The 20,922-nt window shown below is 40.3% G+C and overlaps 1 protein-coding gene across 1 annotated transcript; it reads right to left on the bottom strand.

The window, feature by feature from the left end:
* Nucleotides 1–1,435: 1,435 nt before the first annotated feature.
* Nucleotides 1,436–20,689, bottom strand: LOC108886076 (enolase 4-like). The gene is given in 14 exon segments (XM_051067071.1): nucleotides 1,436–1,832; nucleotides 2,371–2,488; nucleotides 7,829–7,890; nucleotides 8,502–8,676; nucleotides 9,347–9,472; nucleotides 9,659–9,823; nucleotides 10,385–10,453; nucleotides 10,708–10,836; nucleotides 10,930–11,099; nucleotides 12,673–12,815; nucleotides 14,325–14,506; nucleotides 16,500–16,628; nucleotides 20,469–20,530; nucleotides 20,533–20,689. Coding segments are annotated over 14 exon segments (1,710 nt in total). The 5' UTR covers nucleotides 20,636–20,689; the 3' UTR covers nucleotides 1,436–1,755.
* Between the last annotated feature and the right edge of the window lie 233 nt (nucleotides 20,690–20,922).

Raw genomic sequence — 20,922 nt, 5'->3', positions numbered from 1 at the left:
AGGCAAAACATGTAATTACACAAGCCATGCTGTGTCCTTTTCTTCCCTCAGTTTCTTCTTTGCCGCCACAGCCTATTGTCAACTCTCCGTCTTTCCTCTCGTCATCGGCCACTACAATATAATGTTTTGTTGTTTTTGTATTTTTGTCCCTTGGGGGACCAGCAATTAGGGAGGTCCTTTTAGTGCGTCTGGGAAACACTTAATTTGACCTATTTTGTTAGTCATTTCATTTATTTTCCCAAACACAGTAATTGCCTGCCAGGGAGCCTCCGTTGAGACGCTGCTGTGTGCCTGGCCTCAGTTTGTGTCTGCGTGTTTCATTGATTAGAGGTTGTCTTCACTCCCCGACATTTACAGCAACACTGAGTGTAAGCTGCCAGCAAATCGAGAAGCCAAATACAATTAAATACAATTGGAGAACATTTGTAATTTAAGTACATGTGAAATCTGTTGAAAATGAGGCACATGTGAAATAATCTAAAAATAGAAGGACACGTTAAAATGTTTAACTGTGGTGATTTAAATGAAGCTGGTGTTCAAAAAATAACAGAAAAAGATATGATGTTCACCCTCAGTTTTGTGTGGAATGAACCTGAATCACCATCCTCTCTAAGTTTTGGTTTCCAGCCTTAAAAAGTGAAGCTGGGCTAATGTAGTGTCAGCAGGGCCATGTCAGCCAGACTCTGTCACGAACAGACGCATTGATGCAGCTGTATGTCACTGGAACACAAAGCAGAAGTTCCTCTACTTCCCAGTGTATACAAGCAGCCTTTTTTTCTGTGCCGCAGGCCAGGCGTAGCTCCTCTGGGCCTCTCTCTGCTCCTGTTTTTAAACTGACAGAATAATCTCCTCCAGAATCTGTGACAGGACAGGAGACAGACAGGAGGCGAGCATTGTCGTGCAACACTACCACAGGCATGGGTGTGTTCTTCAGCATCTGTCCCACAGCTTCTTACAGCCTTTTCTTAAAGCATGGAGCGCCCACTGGTCAGCTGAACACAACTATTTTATATATCTATATATATCTCTCTCTCTCTATATATATATATGTATATATATATATATATATATATATATATATATACAGACAGACACACACACAATGTCAAAAATATACAAGTGGGTGATCTTCTATCTTACCAATAATACAAAACTGTTAGAAAATGAATATTTGTCTTTAAGAGATACAAACAATATTCATAAAAACATGCTTTACAGTGGTTGCATGAAAAAACAACCTCCACCAGTAGATCTCTACTGTGTCCACTGTAGCAAACACTGAAAGCTCATGTGTGGTGTTATGGCTAATGAGTGCTGCTATATTTGGATATTTTTATGACGATGGTTGATTGTGACCTGTGTTTGTGTGAGGAGGTACAGTGCACAGCACCTGGTGATATGGCTTGTATATACCTGAAGTGGCAATGAGATGTTTGAAGGTTTTATAAACTGCTTTACCGAAGGTCGTGTTTACCCACTTACCCTATCTCTGAATAGCTTCATATTGATTTTTTTTTCTTTTTTACCAGTTTTGAAATAAAACAGAATGGCAACACTAGTTTAATGCACTTTATAATGTTTATAATCAGCATAATAGATTTTAAAAGTGAAATGATGACCTGAAAGTAAGTGATTACAGCAGAATTGAATTATCAAAGTAAATTATAATGTGGCAGCTGTCATATATAGTTATGAAGACTTGTTTAAATCAGTCATATTTTCTTGATAGAATCAGAAGCTGTGAGCTGTATTCCTTCAGGCCACGTCTGCAGTGTTGGACTGCTCTTGTAGTTTTTCAGTGAACAGTGGAGGGGAGTGCTTCTCCTTGGAGACTGTGACAAGACAAAATAATGAAATAAAGTAAATGGACAAAGCTGGAACACAGACGCCCCAGACAACAGGACTGAAATCATGTTTCTGCTGCTGCTGCAGAAACACTCCACCTCAGTCCACCCTGAGCTTCAGCGTGTCAGATCAACACAAACATTAAATACCAATAAACATGTTTGATAAACTTTTTATGATGGGAGTTGATTACACATAGAAATATAGTCATCTCTCATTAACTCTCCAGTGTCCTGGCCTGGGTTTTGGAAATGGTGGATGGGAAAGTATTTGCCCCTGTGTGTAATTAGGAGGCCAATTAACAGATCCAAAGTAGGGGCTTTCATTCTTCCACTCACACAAATACACATTTGTATGATTCCTCACACATAGTTTCTTTTTACATCCAACAGAGAGAGAGAGAGAGAGAGAGGGAGAGAGAGAGCTCAAGCATTACTACCTCTCCCTCTCTCTCTTGCTTTGTCTGGCCTCCTTTTTCTCTGTTCAGCTAAAAGAAGATGAGGAAGGAGCATAAAAAAAACCCACCCAGGATTCCTTGTTGGGCCAGTTCTTCCTCTATAGAAATCAGCCGGTTGTATTTAGTCATCCTCTCAGCACCGCTCAGACCTCCCAGTTTGATATAGTCCAGCCCCAAACCCACAGCCTGAGGGAAGAGAAGAGCAGCAAACTGAGCAACACAAACTGGTGCTGAGGAAGCATGTGTGACGCACACTGAAAAAAAGCTTTATTGATAGCTGTATCATAACATCATTCTTCTACCAGATGAAGACAAAGGAAAGGACAAAACATAATGGTTAAATGCTGACATTGTCATCAATAAATCTTTTTTTTAGGAGAAATCCTCAGGTATAAGGAAGACATAACGTAAAACCTTCTATTTATATAAGGGCATATATGGGCATTGTTTTTGCCTTTTTGTAATACTGGGATGTGCAAACACTTTCACCTGTCAGGGAATGCACTCAACATAATGAGGGTCGGGGGTTAAAGTGCTGTCATGAAGCCGGGATCTCCTACGCACAGTCAGGCTTTGGTTGAATAGCCAAAAAAACTACATTGTTGAGTCACATTAAATGCTGCTGCTGCAAGGAATTGTGGGACAGCATTCTCTCCTTTTCTTTCGTAAAGGAAGGTCCAGTGTATCCTCTGCTAAAGGAGATAACATAGGAAGCACCGAAGCTCCTTTTCTTAACATTTAGAGAATTGGACCATCTCTTGTCATTGCTGCCACTGAGATACTTCTGGGTCATTTCACTCATTTAGGAACCTTCCTAAGCAAAAAGGACTATTTGACCACAGTCCAATTGTACTGCATTATATAAAGAGATGTGTTAGTAACCTAGCCTACCCTCATTAATATGAATGTAGGTGGACAATATAATAAACACCTGTTAGTATATAATGCACAACAGATACATCAGAAACTGAACATTATAACCCTTCATGATGGCAGGATTGTAGCTGTGCTGTTATATTAGACTGCGTTAATTTTAGCTTACTTTACCTAATAAACTGCCAACTGAGTGTGTATACACACACACACACACACACACACACACACACACACACACACAGATGTACAAAACCTGTACATCTGCTTATTCATGTTTTTACCCAATCAGCAAATCCCGTTACAGCAGTACAATACAAAGTCCTGCAGATCCAGGTCAGGAGCATAAGTTCAACTCTTAGTGACAGCATGATTGTTGGTGTCAGACAGGCTGGTTTGAGTATTTATGAAACTGCTGATTTTACACACAACAGTCTCCAGAGTTTCTACTAAAAATGGAGGCAAAAACAAAACCCATCCAGTGAGCAGCAGTTGTGTGGAGGGAAACACCTTGTTGATGAGAGAGGTCAGAGGAGAATGGAGCTGACAGGAAGGCTACAGTTACTCAGATAACCATTCTTAACGTAGCCTGGTCTGATGGATCTGGATTTCTGCTGAGGCAGCAGATGGTAGGCTCAGAATTTGGCTTCAACAGCATGAATCCATGGAGCCAACCTGCCTTGTGTCATCAGTCCAGGCTGCTGCTGGTGGTGGTGTAATGGTGTGTGGAATGCTTTCTTGACTCACTTTGGGCCCTTAATGCCAGTCAGTCATGGTCTGAATGCCACAGTCTATCTGAGTATTGTTGCTGACCATGTTCATCCCTTTATGGCCACAGTCTACCATCTTCTAATGGCTACTTCCAGCAGGATAATGCTCCATGTCACAAAGCTAAAGTCGTCTCAAACTGGGTTCATGAACATGACAGTGAGTTCAGTGAACTTCAGTGACCTCTCCAGTAAAGCTGTGCATCTTTATTGATCTCATGATTTGATTTGATTATTATTATCCTGTCAATGATTCATTTTGATTTGATATCACAATGCATGACAATGCATGACAATGCATGACAATGCATTGCATGCCCAATTTTCTATATTACTGCATACTTTTCAATGAATAAAAGCAGATATATATGAACTCCCTTTTTTATTATTTAGAAAAAGGCTTTAGAAATCAATGTCAACATAAATGTCTTTACATTATAAACCAAAATAAATAAACGGTATGGGTCTAGCTTATATTTGTGTGTGAAACTGTTCCATCCTCAAAAACAAAACTAATCTGGCTTCAGCTTCAAGCAACTGTCTTCTGCTCTAAGAAAGGATACTTTCTGAATGTAGAGAACATCACAACCATGGCATACAAGAGCCATTAGCTCTGCCAGATGAGCTCCGATATGAGACTCTCTTTTGCAGCACATGCCAATTAATCTGCCAGTCCTCGCTAATGTAATGTAACGTTATTGTTAGATAAAACTCTGTTGTGACTGAAGTCCAAGAATCACATGTTATCGCTAACATGTCACAACAGTGTCACCTAAAATCTTGGCTGGGCCCTCTCTCTTGAACTTTAGAACTTTATTGTCCAGGCTGGAAAATCAACAAGCAATGTCGGGAGGCAATAATCGATTATGTTATGTCACTGCATTGATGCAGAATTATCTATGTCCGCATTACGATGCATCATAGAAATGATTATTTTCAACATCCCTACTCCCTTTTCACCAGATCTGAATCCAGTAGAACTCTGTGATGAATCGCTAACTTAATGTGGTGGAGAGGTTTGTGTGTACTGGTGATCCCAAAGCAACAAGCAATTACATGGAACTGCTGCCACATGGGCCACATGTGAATATCTGGCAGAGGCCCCTGTCCATGGGGGCTTCAACTTCCACTTCTGGAAGAACTTCTCATGCATCATGAGGTAGGCTGGGGACATACAGTCTGAGTGGACCATGTTAAAAACTTCTGTTGCACTGTCAAGGCAGCAAACTGAGAACCCGTTGGGAGACATGCATGGTGAAGGAAGCCGTCGGGCTGAAGAAGGAGGCCTTTCAGGCCTGGTTGGCTCCAAGGTCAATTATCAATCTACATTCCAACCCTCACCTATGGTCATGAGCTTTAGGTTGTGAGATCGCAGATACAAGCTACTGAATTAAGTTTCTTCTGTAGGGTGGCTCAGCTTTAGAGATACGGTGAGGAGCTGGGACACCCAGAGGGAGCTGTGATGGTTCAGGCATCTGATTAGGATGCCTCCTGAGCACTGCCCTTTGGTTTTTCGGGCATGTATAACTGGGAGGAGACCCCAGTTGTGGTGAAAGCGCACAGTTTAACTTTTCATGATATCACTACAACACTTCCTGGACCTACAAGTATAACAGTGGGTGGATAGTTTGTGACCCTCAGAGCCCACAAAACATCATTGCTATTTATGTTGATGTCAACAATGACAGCCTTAGCTCTGCTTTTTCTTCAATACTAGACTCTATTGGCTTCTTTCAGTGTGTAAATAAACCCACTCACTGTTTCAGTCACACTCTCGATCTTGTTTTAGCTTATGGTATTGACATTGAACATGTAACAGTCTTCCCACAGAATCCCATTCTATCAGACCACTTTTTAATCACTTTTGAATTTATATTGCTGGATTATGTATTATCAGCAAAAAACATCCTGACTAGAAATATTTCAGATAATACAGTAGCTAAATTAATTAATAAAAATAAAAATTAATACACTTCTTTCAGGCTTGAAAGAATGTGGCGTTCCACCAAACTGGAAGAATCCCACTTAGCCTGGCAGGATAGTGTCAAAAGATATAAAAAATTCCTCTGTAATGCAAGAGGTGCCTATTACTCGTCATTAATAGAAGATAATAAGAACAAACCCAGGTTTCTTTTCAGCACTGTAGCCAGGCTGACAGAGAGTCACAGCTCTATAGATCCACACATCCCTACAACATATAATTTCCATTGTTATGCAGATGATACACAGCTTTATCTGTCAATGGATCCTGATGAAACCAATCATCTAGCCAAACTCCAGGCTTGTCTTAGGGACATTAAAACTTGGATGACAAGCAATTTTTTATTACTGAACTCAGATAAAATTGAAGTCATTGTACTTGGTCCTGAACACATCAGAAATACATTTTCTAATGATGTAGTTCCAATAGATGGCATTGCCCTGGCTCCCAGCTCCATTGTAAAGAATCTGGGAGTCATCTTTGATCAGGATATGCTAGGACTGCCTTCTTTCACCTGCGTAATATCGCCAAAATTAGACATTTTCTGTCTCAAAAGGATGCAGAAAAACTAGTCCATGCATTTGTTATGTCTAGGCTGGACTATTGTAATTCATTATTATCAGGCTGCCCCAACAAGTCTATAAAGACTCTGCAGCTGATTCAAAATGCTGCAGCACGATTACTGACAGGAACTAGGAAAAGAGACCATATTTCTCCTGTGTTAGCCTCTCTGCATTGGCTCCCAGTCAAATCCAAAATAGAATTCAAAATCCTCCTCCTCACTTACAAAGCCCTTAATGGTCAGGCTCCATCTTACCTTAAAGATCTCATAGTCCCATACAATCCCACTAGGACTCTGTGCTCCCAGAATGCTGGTATACTGGTGGTTCCCAGAGTTTCCAGGAGTAGAATGGGAGGCAGAGCCTTCAGTTATCAGGCTCCTCTACTGTGGAACCTTTTCCCAGTTTGGGTCCGGGAGGCAGACACCCTCTGTACCTTTAAGAGTCATCTTAAAACTTTCCTCTTTGATAAAGCCTATAGTTAGGGTTGGCTCAGGCTTGAACCATCCCTTAGTTATGCTGCTATAGGCCTAGACTGCCGGGAGATCTCCCATGATGCAATGAGCTTTTCTCTCTCTCTCTCTCTCTCTCTCTCTCTCTCTCTCTCTCTCTCTCTCTCTCCTCCACAATATGGATTCATATCCCATAAATACATGTTACTAACTCAATATGTCCCCTTTCCTGTAGTATTGTGCTCTTCTGTCTCTCTCTCCTCCTCTGTCTCTTTTTGCAGGTATTTCTGCCTCTGGAGCTGTAGAGTCTGATCTGTGATGACAAGTCTCCTGCTGCTCCTACAACTCCACTCAACACCCCGCTGCTATAATTAGAAATTAGTTGTATTGCTATGTTAGCAGTTAATACTTTAATTATCATTACTATCATTACTACTGCTGTAATAATTGGTATCACCTTACGTTTTATATGGAACCTGTGTTATGATATGTTCCTCTCTCGCTATTCTCTACCCCCCCACCCCACCCTGAGTCCGGTTCTGCTCGAGGTTTCTGCCTCTGAAAAGGAAGTTTCTCCTTGCCACTGTCGCCTAGTGCTGCTCATGGTGGGATTTGTTGGGTCTCTCTCTGTAAATACCTATTTTAAAGAGTATGGTCTAGACCTGCTCTATGTGAAAAGTGCCTTGAGATGACTTTTGTTGTGATATGGCGCTATATAAATTGAATTGAATTGAATTGAATTGAATTACTGCAGATGGCTGTTGCTTTGGAACAAGGTTTTCTTCTCTGAGAGAATCTTAAACAGTGTGGTGAAGAGGTGCAGAACTGTTCTGTGATCAGGCACAAAACATTAAGCTGGACACATAAAGTAAGAGAAAAAGAATAAGACTTACTATATCTGACAAAGAGTCACCACTGCTGGGCTCACTGCTTGTTGTAGCCATTAACAGTGAACCTGCAGATCAACAAGTGAAGACACACACATACACAATAATTAGCACTGATAACAGTCATAACACCATCAAAGCAATATTTCACAAATGTAGTAATACTAATGAAGTGTGGAGGCAGGATTAGCTCAGGCACTGAAGTCATCCCTCAGCATTTATCAGTTGCATATGTCATGTCTCATCCATGTGTCACTATCAGCTATGTTGCTACCTAACTAGTAATGTCATATTCATGCTGTACAGTGTGGCCATCCTAACATGATGCTCTTCACTGTCACTCTGCTGATACCTTCATGCCAACACTGATGAGGTTGGGAATGTAGAGGAAGATGACACCTAGGCTACAGTGCTGAACAGTGGTCTATTTTTAACGACTGAGCACTTAATCTGTTTTTATAGACCACCTGATTGGTCATATAATGTAGGAAGAGAAGTGTATGGAAAATACTTCAAAGGACTTCTATGTCTGACTCCTGCAAGGCTCCATCAGTCACTGGCTTCTTTCCATCAAGTCTCATATAGGAGGCATCACAAACAATGTGATGTCCATTTTCCTAATTTATAGCTGAGTATTGTCTTTCTCATTCAGCGTTGATTCTGCATCTTTTCCTGTTACCTTGGTGATCTGATGTGATGAGGACCAAATCACTGACTGTTGTCTCGTTGATGTGTTTTAATATGCGACCACTGACTCCCAGAAGGGATGGGGCCTTTGACTTGCAAGTCATGTCAGCGAGAAGCGAACATGAATCTCCAATCACATTGCTCAGCTTCTCCCACTGATCTATATCCTTGCAGAACACAAACACACATACACACAACGAGGATAAACATTTGAGTGAAGAGCATGCTGTACAAATGATCATACATGTGCATTTAAACACATAAATCTATCAAGCCATCAACCTCACAAATACATATAAACCAAAAAAAATCTACTAATGGTAGGTGGTAGGTAGTGCTGTCAAGCCATGGCTTGAGTCAGCTGAAAATCATTTAATAATGTATTTCAACTCTCATTACCATGAACACACACATCTTCACACGCACACCATACTGCTGTAACTTACTAGACACCAAATGTCACTGTCACCAAGTGTTGCTCATGGTGGGAATTGCTCAGTCTAGACCTGCTCTATATGAAAAATGCTCTGAGATAACACCATTGTGAATTAGCGCTATATAAATAAAATTAAATTGAAATGTAGGTGAATCCACCACTGATAATAGTCCCCAACAAATACACCATTCACTTCTGTGTCAGTAACCTTTGCTAAAAACTAACTTTGAAGCTGTCTCTGTATGTAAATTTACTGGAATTGTTTTTACTCTTCTGCTAAACCTTCTTAAGTATCAGGAGCAAAACCCAAAGAGAGACATCATATAGGGTATATAAACAATAATGCCTATATACATGAACTTGGAAATGTTGAGGAAATAATTATAATGTTTTGAACTTACCTCTCTCCTAAATGGGTCGATTAAAGCTACCACTGCTGGATATTTGTTGATGATAGTTTGGTACATGTCCACTAATTCATCCGGAGACTTCAAAATTCCTGTTGCAACTTCATATTTTCCTTTAGACTGAAAGGAAGAGAAGAAAAAAACAGATTTCCAGTTTCATTGTTGTGGCTGAATGTGTATGCTGTATTTGCATGTGAAATGACCTCCTTGGCTGTCTGTATGTAGAGGTAATTTAAAAAAAGGCTCCTATGTAAGGACTCCCAACACCTGGCAAACAAACCCAGCAACTACCTTTCGTTGACTTACATAATCCATTAGCTCATGGGCAGCACAGTTTACTGCTAAATGGATCTCTGTTCCCAGTGCCAGTCCAAGGTTAGCACAGGCTTCAGTGATCAGATCCAGAGGCTGTTCAGGTTTCTCATAGCCCAGAGCCAGCGCTCCACTGTCATGCAGAATTGCCTGAGTGGCCTCGAAGCAAACAGACAACATCTGTGTATTATACTTTAACAGATCCAACTCTAATAAATATATTAACCTACAATGTTCTTTACATGTCCCCTCTTTGGCTACATCTGTTGAAAAGTAGCTTAGCTGAAGCTGCATGTGAATGACAATAGATGAATATTTATTCATAGATTTGAATGGGATGGCTGTCATTGCAAGGTTATTAGAAGACAAGTGTGTTCCACTCAGCCTCTACAGTGTTTGCGTTATGAATGTAAGTGCTAGGGGTCATTGAACAATGCAGGAGATAACTCTGTGTATATAGTACAAATGCTGCATAATGGTAAAGGCAGATAGGAGAAGTACTGAATACTTTAATAAACATTTTGACATACCTCCAGGCCCACATACCTGAGTTAATTTGAACATTAGCCATGAAAATCACATTTGTATGTATCTTTTAGGAAAGCTGAGTAACAGAAAAAGCTTTGAATCCTGCCTCCACCTTTTACATTCTGTGCTATCATAAAGCCTGTGTGACCTCAGTTCCTATTCTTACAGTGAATAAATAGCAATGTCCCTCACCCCAGCTTTTGTTGAAGTGTTCATTATTCTCATCATCTCCTTCTGTATCTCAAGGGTCATTGTGATGATCTGTTGAAGAAGTTCACAGTTCAGTGCATTTTATAAATGCTGTAGTGAAAACTGAAGATAGGAGAACTGAGGTGCCTTACCAATAATATAACACATCATTGCAACAACAAAGGAAGCAACAAACTTGCACAAAGACACTAACACTAACTTTATACAGTTAACAAGTCTATACAGACTGCAAATGTTAAGAAGAAGAGGGCTAAAGACAGAAAGAACATGTACTACACAGGGAAGTGACTGAGAGTCGTGAGTACTTGTTTGACCCGTTGTCCTACTCTGGGGATCAGGATGACTTCCTCCAGTAAACTCAGTTTTCCAGGAGAAGTCTTCCCACAGCTCAGCAAAGTTACCAAGGAGACGGGAATGTGAAACTGTGTTGGAGTCTGAATAGAAGTTGTTTAAGACATCATTACATTTTGCTCCCAGTGTGTGTATTGTTTGTGTGAATATATGCGTTTGTGTTTGCGTGATCTAACCTCTTGGTTCCTTAGAGCTGCGATGTATTTGTAAAGAGGGATGCCCTGTAATACTGCCCCGGCTCTGGCAACAGCAAGAGAGACTGAACCAATGGCCAAACTACCAAGCAGAACTGGTTCTGGTGGCTCTGCTGGAGGAAATGGCTTCTCTGAAGTGGTGCTCCTTTTAGCTGTAATGCAAGTTGGGTTGGGGTATGGTTAGGTTATGGTAAGGTGTAGCAGAGACAACTGGTTGGGGTTAGGGTGTGGTTGGTTTAGGTAAAGGGAAACACATGGGAACAGACACAACACCTGCATGTTTTTGGACTGTGGGAGGAAACTGACACAGGCATGGGTGACCACACAGAAAGAAACCAGCCAGCTGAGAGATTCAAAACCCGTGAGGTGATAGTTCCAAACCTCTTCACTACAGTGTCACCTACTTATGCGCTGCAAACTTGAATTTTTCAAGACATCACTTGGCGGAGCTGACAAATGTCCAAATCAGTTGGACTGGACATTAAACAGACTTTAGCTCTCTAGCATAAAATCTGTGTGAATAGAACAGGTAATTGTGTAGAGAATTCACAGCAAGTGAGTGGTCTCCTGCATGCTCTACCTGCAGGCTTCACCCCTCACCTGTACTAAACAGAGCATTTCCAGTAGGTGAGAACACATCTCTCACATGTTTTCTGACTGTGTGCTGCATTTGTCAAAGGACAACGCTGGAGTGTCCAAACCAGATAGTCTGGTCACTGTCCAGAGATCAAACGTGAAAACGACTAGATATCTTTTACACTGAAAGAACATTCTCAGTGTCCTAAATTGGAAATAAGCATGGAGGATATCAGACAAATACTGTTTTAACAATAAAATGAAAGAAGTTTCATTTACAATTCTGCCCTTTTCTTTTCATATTTTCTCCTTTAAAGACTGTTCTGGCGAGATTTGAACCAAATATGATTTATTCCTGTGATTTTTATGGGAAGAGACACTTTTTTCTGTTGCTTATTATGTGTAAAATTCTCTGTCTAGAAAAACTGCTGTATTGTAGCAATATTTTAATTTATTTTGGGAAATACTCAGTGGAAGAGAACAAGATATTTTTATTCAAACTGTTCATAAACTGTTTTGAATGGTATACTGTTTGGCAAATTCCATATACATAAAATGAAATGGTCAGAAACTTGTTTTAGTTAGATAATATCCATACATATTCAATCTCTTTAGCAAACCTGCAAAATAAAAGGCAGCAGAGCCATATACATTTTAAAACATACAACATTACTGAATCAGTTATTTGAGTATATGTGGTTTCTATTTTCTAATTTATCTTCCTCCTCCTATATATTAATTTATTTCTGTTGAAAGAAGTCAAGAGCTCCCTGCATTATGTATTTATTTATCTATTTATTTTCTACTCTATGCTGGTTCCTATACAGAAAATTTCTTTTGAACTGGGAAAATATATTCTTAAACCACTAAACAAAACATTATGCTGTAACTGACTTCTGATCTGGTAAAAAAAAAAAAGCACTGTCACCTACAGAGTACAGATACAAATCCTATATTTTATCAAGCAGTAATAACAGTGGAAAAAGTGTTTCTACATTTCATTTTTTTCTTTTAGAGCGCTCTAGAATCCCTCTCTGGGAAAAACACACAAGCTTGTTTAGGTTTAATAACTGGCTGTAAGTGCAAGATTTCGGAACTAGCGATAGCAAACATTCAGCAGTACTATTGGACAACTAGTCATTACCCCACCTTTATCAACATTCTTTTTGTCTTTAGTCTGTGCAGGTGGTGCAGAAAAAAGCACCAACTCAGACTCGCTGGGTGAACGACTCTCCTCCTTCTCCCTGCTGTGGATGTCTTTCTCCTCCAGATAGTGGGCCATGAAGAAATCGCTGTACAATTATAGAACACAAAATTACATTTTGGGTCACAAAAGCAAGCTCTAAAAGAAACCATCTGTTCATGGAGCTCCAAGATAGTTGTGACACCTAATACATCCCAACAAACCTACAGGCTTTTCTATGTGGATAGACTGGCGATCTGTTCACCCAATGTCACCTGGGCTCCAGCCCCGCGGCGACCCTTACAGATGGTATAGATGATGGATTATAACTTGAACATATTTGTGTATGACTAGCTATGTTTTGTTGTGTCACTTAAGTCTGATTTATTCAATTGTAATGAGGTCTTTCTTGCAAAAGAGATCTTGAGCTCAATGAGACTGTCTGATTAAATGAAGGTTACCTATTTCCATATAAACTGTAAAGAGCAATTACAAACCAAACCAAGAGGCTTAGTTAGAGGCATAAATCAAGATTAAATTTGTTGTCCCACAGAGTGAGAATTTAGTTTCCTCCATGCTACAGCCATGAAAAAATCATTCAGAAAATAAACAAATGTGTTCAGAAATTACCAGCAATGTTCAATTATTACTGTCATTCTGGATATTTGCACTTTTGGAAACTAGACTAGATTGCTATAGACATCGTGTAGGTCTTAATTTAGTCTTGTTCACTTCTACAGTACTAAAGGATGCGGGCTGCGTATATACAGCATCATACACAGTACATGTTATGCCCAAGACTAAAATTGCTAATTACAACTAGTAAATGGACTTGCACTTTCTAATCATATCGACCATTCAAAGTGCTTTCATACAGTGCTTGTTCTACATATACACAGCACTCTAATACACACATACATTCACAAACCAATGCCACATCGAGGGCAATTTGGGGTTCAGTTTCTTACCCAAGGATACTTCAGCATGCCCACTAGAGGAGCCACTGACCAATGACCTTCTGATTAGTGGGCGATGTGCTCTACCTACTAAGCCACAGCCACCCCTGTAATAAATAAAGTACTATCTATCTAGTGTTACCTAAAATATGTCTACTGTTTGAAGTTCCAAATTTGAATTTATTGTGAGACAGTATGAATATGAATATGGCATTGTGCACCCCAATTGCCAAACATTACAACTCTTTAAGCTTTTCCATTGGATCTTGATGATCCTGTGACAAGAGGCAAACTGGTGCAAAGCATTAACCTCTGCATGACCTCATTCCAGGACTCTAACAAAAAGCAAACTACATTAGACTCCATTGGATTTTAATCTATAAAAGTGCCACTACTTATTTATCTATGTCTGTTTGTTTACCTTGTAGTTTATGCAGAGGATTAAAATCAGGAAACTTGCATTATGGCCCTAGATGAAAAACAATTTTACAACATGTGGAGTATCAAATGGACAATGATGACCATTACTAAAACAGCACAGTTGATGATCTTTGGAGTATGTAGACAGATAAATAACCATAGGTCTCAGAGCCTTTTTTCATCTCAATACCCCTCCAGGAATGCAACCCTCCTGAGTAACTTCAAAAACATTTGAACACTACCTGAGTGCATGGTCAACTTCTGTTTGGTCACAGGGGTTTTTGCCCTTCAGCATGTGGTTCAGAGGTTCATTGATCCATTGGACAGCAGTCATCACATGGTCAGCCCTCTGACTCCCAGCTTTCCAGTCCAGTGAAGTTTCCTTTGGCCCAAAGTAGCTGGAGACAGCAGCTGAGGATATGCTCTGGACACCAAGAGAGGGGAGAACTTTTTCAAAGGTTTTACAACAAGCTATTTACCCCAAAATCATTGAAGTTGTTATGAATGACATGGCGTGAACACACAAATCCAGAAACAAATCTTAGCACTGCATTTTTAACTAAGTGCAAAATAACCCTGGAGCTCAGACTGTGATGAGCTGAATCACTTCTGCTGTTGCACTGTTGAAACATACAGTAGAGTCCCTGTTGTCTTGTCGAGGAGATTATTGTAAATGTTCTGAAAAGTGCTCCACCTCTCTAACCCTGTGTTTGTTATTCCCTCAAGCACATGAGTGTCAAGGCTGTCTTCTCTCTTTCCCTCTCGCCCACTTTTTCTCCTCCTTCACCCAGGCTGTATGTGCTGGACTATCAGCTGTCCCTTTCCAGTGTGTTTGTTATCTTCTCCCAGAAGGTGTACTTGGTTTTGTCTCCTGTGCTGTGCTGTCATGTTGCTCATTTCCTATCTATTGCCAGCACCTGAAAGTTACTCAAAGTCCTCCAAGATCAGTCATCCTGATTGTCGATATTGTAAACTATGTTGTTCTATTCTATGCACATGACGTTTATTGTATATCTGTCTATCCTGAAAGTTATGTTTTTTGGGGGGTTATTTTCTCTTTACCTGATTTGAGGGTGGGGTGGCACAGTGGTGCACTGTTGCCTCACAGCAAGAAGGTTCCGGGTTCAAGCCCCGGTTCGAGCCTGGGGCTCTGTGTGGAATTTGCATTTCCTGTGCCTGCGTGGGTTCTCTCTGAGTACTCTGGCTTCCTCCCACAGTCCAAGGACATGCACATTTGGTTAACTGGTGACTCTAAATTCCCCATAGGTGTGAATGTGAATGTGAGTGTGTGAGTGTGAACGGATAAGCGCCATAGATAATAAATGAATGATTTGAGGTTGAATGAGGTTGTGGGTGAACAGATTTTGTGATATCAGGCTATATATGAATAAAATTTAAGAAGACCTCATGACCGACATGGGCATCATGGTGGCGCAGTGGTTAGCACTGTCACCTTGCAGCAAGAAGGCTCTTTATTCTATAAATAAATCAGGGAGAATGGGACACTAATTTCTGTCTAAGCATCATCTGTAGACTTTTAAGATAACTGTATGTCAGTGTTTGTCTTATAAATTCAGCTTTTAATAACTTGGCCACTAAGATAAGAAATGATGAGGTTTTCTTCCTTTACTTCTGTGACATTTCAAAAATTGTGGTCTTATCTAATGTGGTTTTATCTACAAGGCTGTTATCCATGCTTATATTTAATCAAATTAGGTTAGCCTAACTCTCTATCTTCTCGTCAATACAATCACTACTCACAAGATCCAACAGAAGAACACGTTATTTTACAGTTACCTTTTCCTAGATCTACTGAAATCACTTTTAATTCTGTGTTTTGATTTCATTTGTTAAATCTTATCTATTTAAATTTTAATACACATACATGAGTTATAGATAAGGTTATTTTAATTATTATTATCTATCTCTGGCTCTGAGGAACTGGCCTCTCACTCCTGATGATAACATTGTAGCACTAAGTAATACTGTTGAGGAAAAGGTCCTAGGTCTGTTCGCTTAATGACCTCACCATTACTTTGTTTCCAAGTGTCATATCTCATCTCGCTTTTGTGATAGTATAGAAAACTGAAATAAAAAGGGTCAAGGGTCATGGTCTGTTTTTCTACCTCTTTTGCTCACTTCTTGCTTCCAGCTGCCTCCTCACATCAGAGCTTCCTGTACGTTTGAAGAGATCCCTCATTGTCACTTCACAATCAGTATCTCCTTGGTTATATTTTTTTGAGTTCAATCTTTACACTGAATGCATACACTGTTCAGAATATCCAGAACGTGGCACAAGTAAGTCAGCCACAGTCCAAGCGGTTTGGAAAGCTTCAACAGCTCATCTGTTGAAATTACACTGGACTAGTGCTGGACGAGTCTGTAGGCAAAAGGAAAATGTGGCTTATGAATTTTACCTTTTCCTTGTTGCAAACAATGCAGAAGACCTCCACCTCAATGGATAGTTGTCCTCTTGTATCATACACCTCTCTTCCTTTCAGTCTGTTTATCCTTGGTGGTGCAGAAAGGCTTGCAAAGTAATCCGCCTAAAGTGACGAAAAAGACATGACATGACCAAACTTAAAAACACACAAATTCTGCCATTATGCTGCCAGGCATTTTTGCAAATTTTGTATTGGTGGTTGCAATTCATCACAAATGAAGCAACACAGAACAAAATGTGGTCAACATTTTCTGTTTTGATTAACTAAATTAAAAAATTCAAGACTAATATCTACTCTCTTCAATTCCTAGAAACAAATGTACAAGAATGCATATCACAGTCAGTCAGTCAGTCAGTGCAACATGGAAACAGTCCCACAAGAGTTTTGTCCCATGTTAAGATCCAATATCAAGGCAGTTAGAGCTTAACTGGGTGTTCTCATTGGTGATTGTGAATTACAATTTATTACCCCTTAGTACTGAGATTGCCATGACAACTACTACACTATGCCATTGACCCTTTTAGGCCTGATATCATGATTAAATCACAGTGTTAGCTGGAGGCAAAACAGAAGAAAAACTGGGGGCAAACACAAACCACCTCAGAGGAGAAAGCCACATAACAGCAGAAATATTATCTTGCTGCGTTGTTTGGTGCCAGAAGGAGTAATGGGTCTAAGTCACTTTTAATCGCACAGACATACATGCACACAGATACACACACAGACAGGCAGGAGAGCAGTACATAGTACAGTGTTGAGTCCTGATTTCACTTCTGTTGGCTTGTTCTACCTGTTTTCTGTTGAAGACCCTTTTTATTTCCAACTGAGAAATACCTGTGAAGGTTGTGACTGTGCAAGAGTGGCTCGATTACTTATTTCCAGTTTAATATTTTCAAAATTCTGTTTTTAATAATGTTATTTAACAATCACCTGACAGCAGCAGAAATTAGATCAAAGGTAAGAAGCTGAAAATGGAAAAGGACAGAAAAGAATAAATTTCATAGAAGTTGGTCTGTCCTTTCATCAGAGGAAGTGAGCTGGTTTTCTGGCATCATCATCACCACCCATTTCAGAACTAAGGTGTTGTCCATGCAGTCTCCCTTCTCCACAGCAAGATGAATGTTAAGACATGGTGGATCACAATGAATCACATACATATAGCTGCCGTCAGGACAGGGGTATGAATATTTGCCTCAGTGGAGGACTAAGTATGAACTTTCAATCAGATGATGATATAAATGAGGAGGGTGGCATTGTGATCACAGATATGATAAAGGCTGATGATTTCATTAAATGTTTCCATCCACACATTCAGATTTAAATGACTGCTAATTCATGAAACACAGGACATGAGGTTATACTGTCCCTTGTGCCACTAGATGTTATGCTCTCAGATGAGATTTACCTTGATGTTCCAAGTGGTCTGGGAGATGAAATTCTTTATGGGTTTGTTTTAATTTGGGACACATCTTCAGTAGCGTTCCTTCAGATCATTGGGTGTTTCGGCCTTTCAAACACTGTACACCCTCCTCGAAGGCAGCAAGCTACAGGGTGATTAAGCCTGAGCTTGTGTCCCATGCCCAATTTGAGATTTGCCTTGTTTTTGGTGCCTTTTTTAAACCAGAATCTTAGTCAGTTCTCCTCACTCGTGAGGCCCAGCAAGGGTCCTGCCACTTGCACCATATCCACTGGCAGCTTCTTTCAGCTGCCTTTGATAGTGCCTTGATGATCTGCTGTAGAGCCTGCCCATGACTTCCTAGTTCTTTCAGTAGTCTGATGATGGAGGATGCCAAAAATCATCTGCATTCCACTTCAAGTGGATAGATTTCCAGCCATTCCAGCCATGCTGTTTTGCATCTGCTGCCAAGTCTGTGTAGCAGAGTTTTTTACGTTCATAGGCCTTCTCCATTGAGTTTTCCCATGGCACTGTTAGCTCTATAATGTACAGACTTTAGTGAAGGGGACCAGAGGACCTGATGGTACTACATTGTGGGACACCAAGCCAGTTCTTTATATATGATGTAACAGTTTTCACCATCTTCTCCACAGTTGTTATTGAGACCTCATAGATAGTAGGTGGCCAGGGGAAGAAGTCCAAACTGCAGGCACCATAGTTTGCGTTTTCCAGGCAGCAGGTCTTGTTGATGTTGTTCAGACCATTGGCAATATCCTGCCGTTAGTTGCTGCAGTTGGTTTTTGTCTGTGAGGTTTGAATCATAACATCTACTCAGGCTTCTTTTGACCTTTTGTTCAGAGACTGTTGGTATCAGAACATCACAGATGAAGAACCTTACTTCTTTCAGCTCTCCCTTGACTACTGAGATACTTCGAGACTTGTTTGGCTTGATCTTCATCCGGGCCCACTTGATGTTCAGTGCTGCAGTGGTTGTCAGTGTGGTCATGTCATCCATGTCCACCATCCTGGATTGGCGGAAGGCGGAGTCCATTCTTACTTCACTCCCCACCCACCACCCATCTTGAGGCCCTGATGATGACTTCCATGGCCATTGTGAAAGCCAGGGGTGAGACTGTACAACCTGCCATGTTGCCTACCTCCAGCTGCTGCCATTTTGTTGTGAAATCAGCAGTTGTGAAGCATAGTTGTAATAGTTACCCCATGTTAGATTTTGTATTTCAACCACTCTCACCGTCAAGTATCAGTACATTTAGAAAGCTTACATTGAATAAAACCATATCTAACCCTGTTTTAACCAGATTTAAGTTACGTTATGTTAATCTGAACTATCACAACATCCTAATGGACAGCTTTATTAATAGGGCGTTACACTAACACTCACATAAACTACATTAACACAAAAATGTCCTTGGGTTAACTTTGATTAAAATGTAACCTTGAATAGGGCTTTACATTAACGAAACACCCCCACAATCTATGCTTTACACAGGTTTCCAGGTACCGTTAGCTAGGCAAAAGCTATCAGCTGATGCTTGTGCTAGCTAGCCTGGTTAGCAAGGTACATCGGGACGCTAAGTGTCTACCCTTCTCTGGTCAAAACACCTAGGAAAAAAACATTACATACACACACATTAAACATTAAACACATTACAAAAATTAATATTTACTTATTGAATAAAACTGGATATGAGGATCCACCTAGGCTCGATGTCAATCACCATACTTGGGATGCCAATCAAACCAGACACGCCCCCAAACATGTCTCTCTTTGACGTCTAATATCTATTCAATTATGCAATTATTATCAAATGGACCACCAGGACATAAATTAGAAGGAATTAACTTAGCTAATGATATCATAATGTTTTGTGGAAAAAATTATTGACTTAGTATTTCATGAGAGAAATTGACACTTTTTGAATGGGAGTCTATGATGCTGGCATTTTTTTGGAACCAGCCCCTAGCGGATTTTGGTGGTATTACACCCAACTCCGGCAAACCGGTGCACAGTTTCTGGGTTGTACCTGTTTCTTCAAAACGGTGTGAACCGTTTTCTCTCGTTTGGTGGGTGTGTCAGAGGTGCAGCAGCCACATACGTAAACCTTGCTGTACTAAACTGTACATAAGAATAAAGATAAATCATTTTATTCCCTATGCTATTATTATACCATTAACTAAAATGTGTACTACACCATGGTCAATTCCGATTGTTCTAAACTCAGTATATGAAATAAATTTGATTTTTTTTTTTTTTTTAAGTAGTGCACATGTGAAATAGATGGTGTTCAACGCACCACCGTTTCTTTATAAAGAAACGCTTTGTGGGGCTGAGAAGCAAAGTAAATTTTGCCACGCGAATTTTTGTCTTTTGCACCATAACTCCGAGCGTGTAACTAGTAAAGTTTCTAGCTAAGGTAACTGGCTTAGCCGAGACTACAACAGGCTTTCCTAGGATTAGCATCGCCTCAGGGCCAGGTTTTCGAACGGTCCAGCTATCTGTCAACAGCAGGGAAACAAACTCATACCAGATAACCGTGAACGTCCTCAGGCTTTTGGAGGAAGAGCTCATTCAGAGCTCTCTCCATCTCCTCGGGACTCTGTTAACCCGGTAAAACTCTGCAGCTGCGTATTTAGTTTCATAGAAGTCCTGTTCCTCTTTAGAGAGACGACTGAAAAACCTTTGGTAGGACATTGTTCATGTGTCGTCACCGTGTCTGTTGGTTTTGTGTTGTCTGTTACCGTGGGAACGAGTCGTTCAAGTGACAGCGGGAGACCAGGAATTAGAGCGACACCGCGCGCTTTCTTGTCATTTGTTTTCCTGTGTAGCCTGTATCATCTCAAATAAAAACTGAGAGGGGATTAAGCCTCTATCCGTTCCATTTATTTAGGGACCACGAGTTGGCTAGTTGGTAAGCAGGTTAATTGAGCTGAATCTTCTCAAACTGTGAGTGTGTGGAATACCCACAGGCCAAGGATAGA

The sequence above is a fragment of the Lates calcarifer genome, unplaced genomic scaffold (assembly GCF_001640805.2).
Source record: "Lates calcarifer isolate ASB-BC8 unplaced genomic scaffold, TLL_Latcal_v3 _unitig_1079_quiver_1614, whole genome shotgun sequence".
Taxonomy (NCBI): Eukaryota; Metazoa; Chordata; class Actinopteri; family Centropomidae; genus Lates; species Lates calcarifer.
Note: the sequence above shows the minus strand (reverse complement) of the source record. Positions and strands in the feature narration are given on the sequence as shown.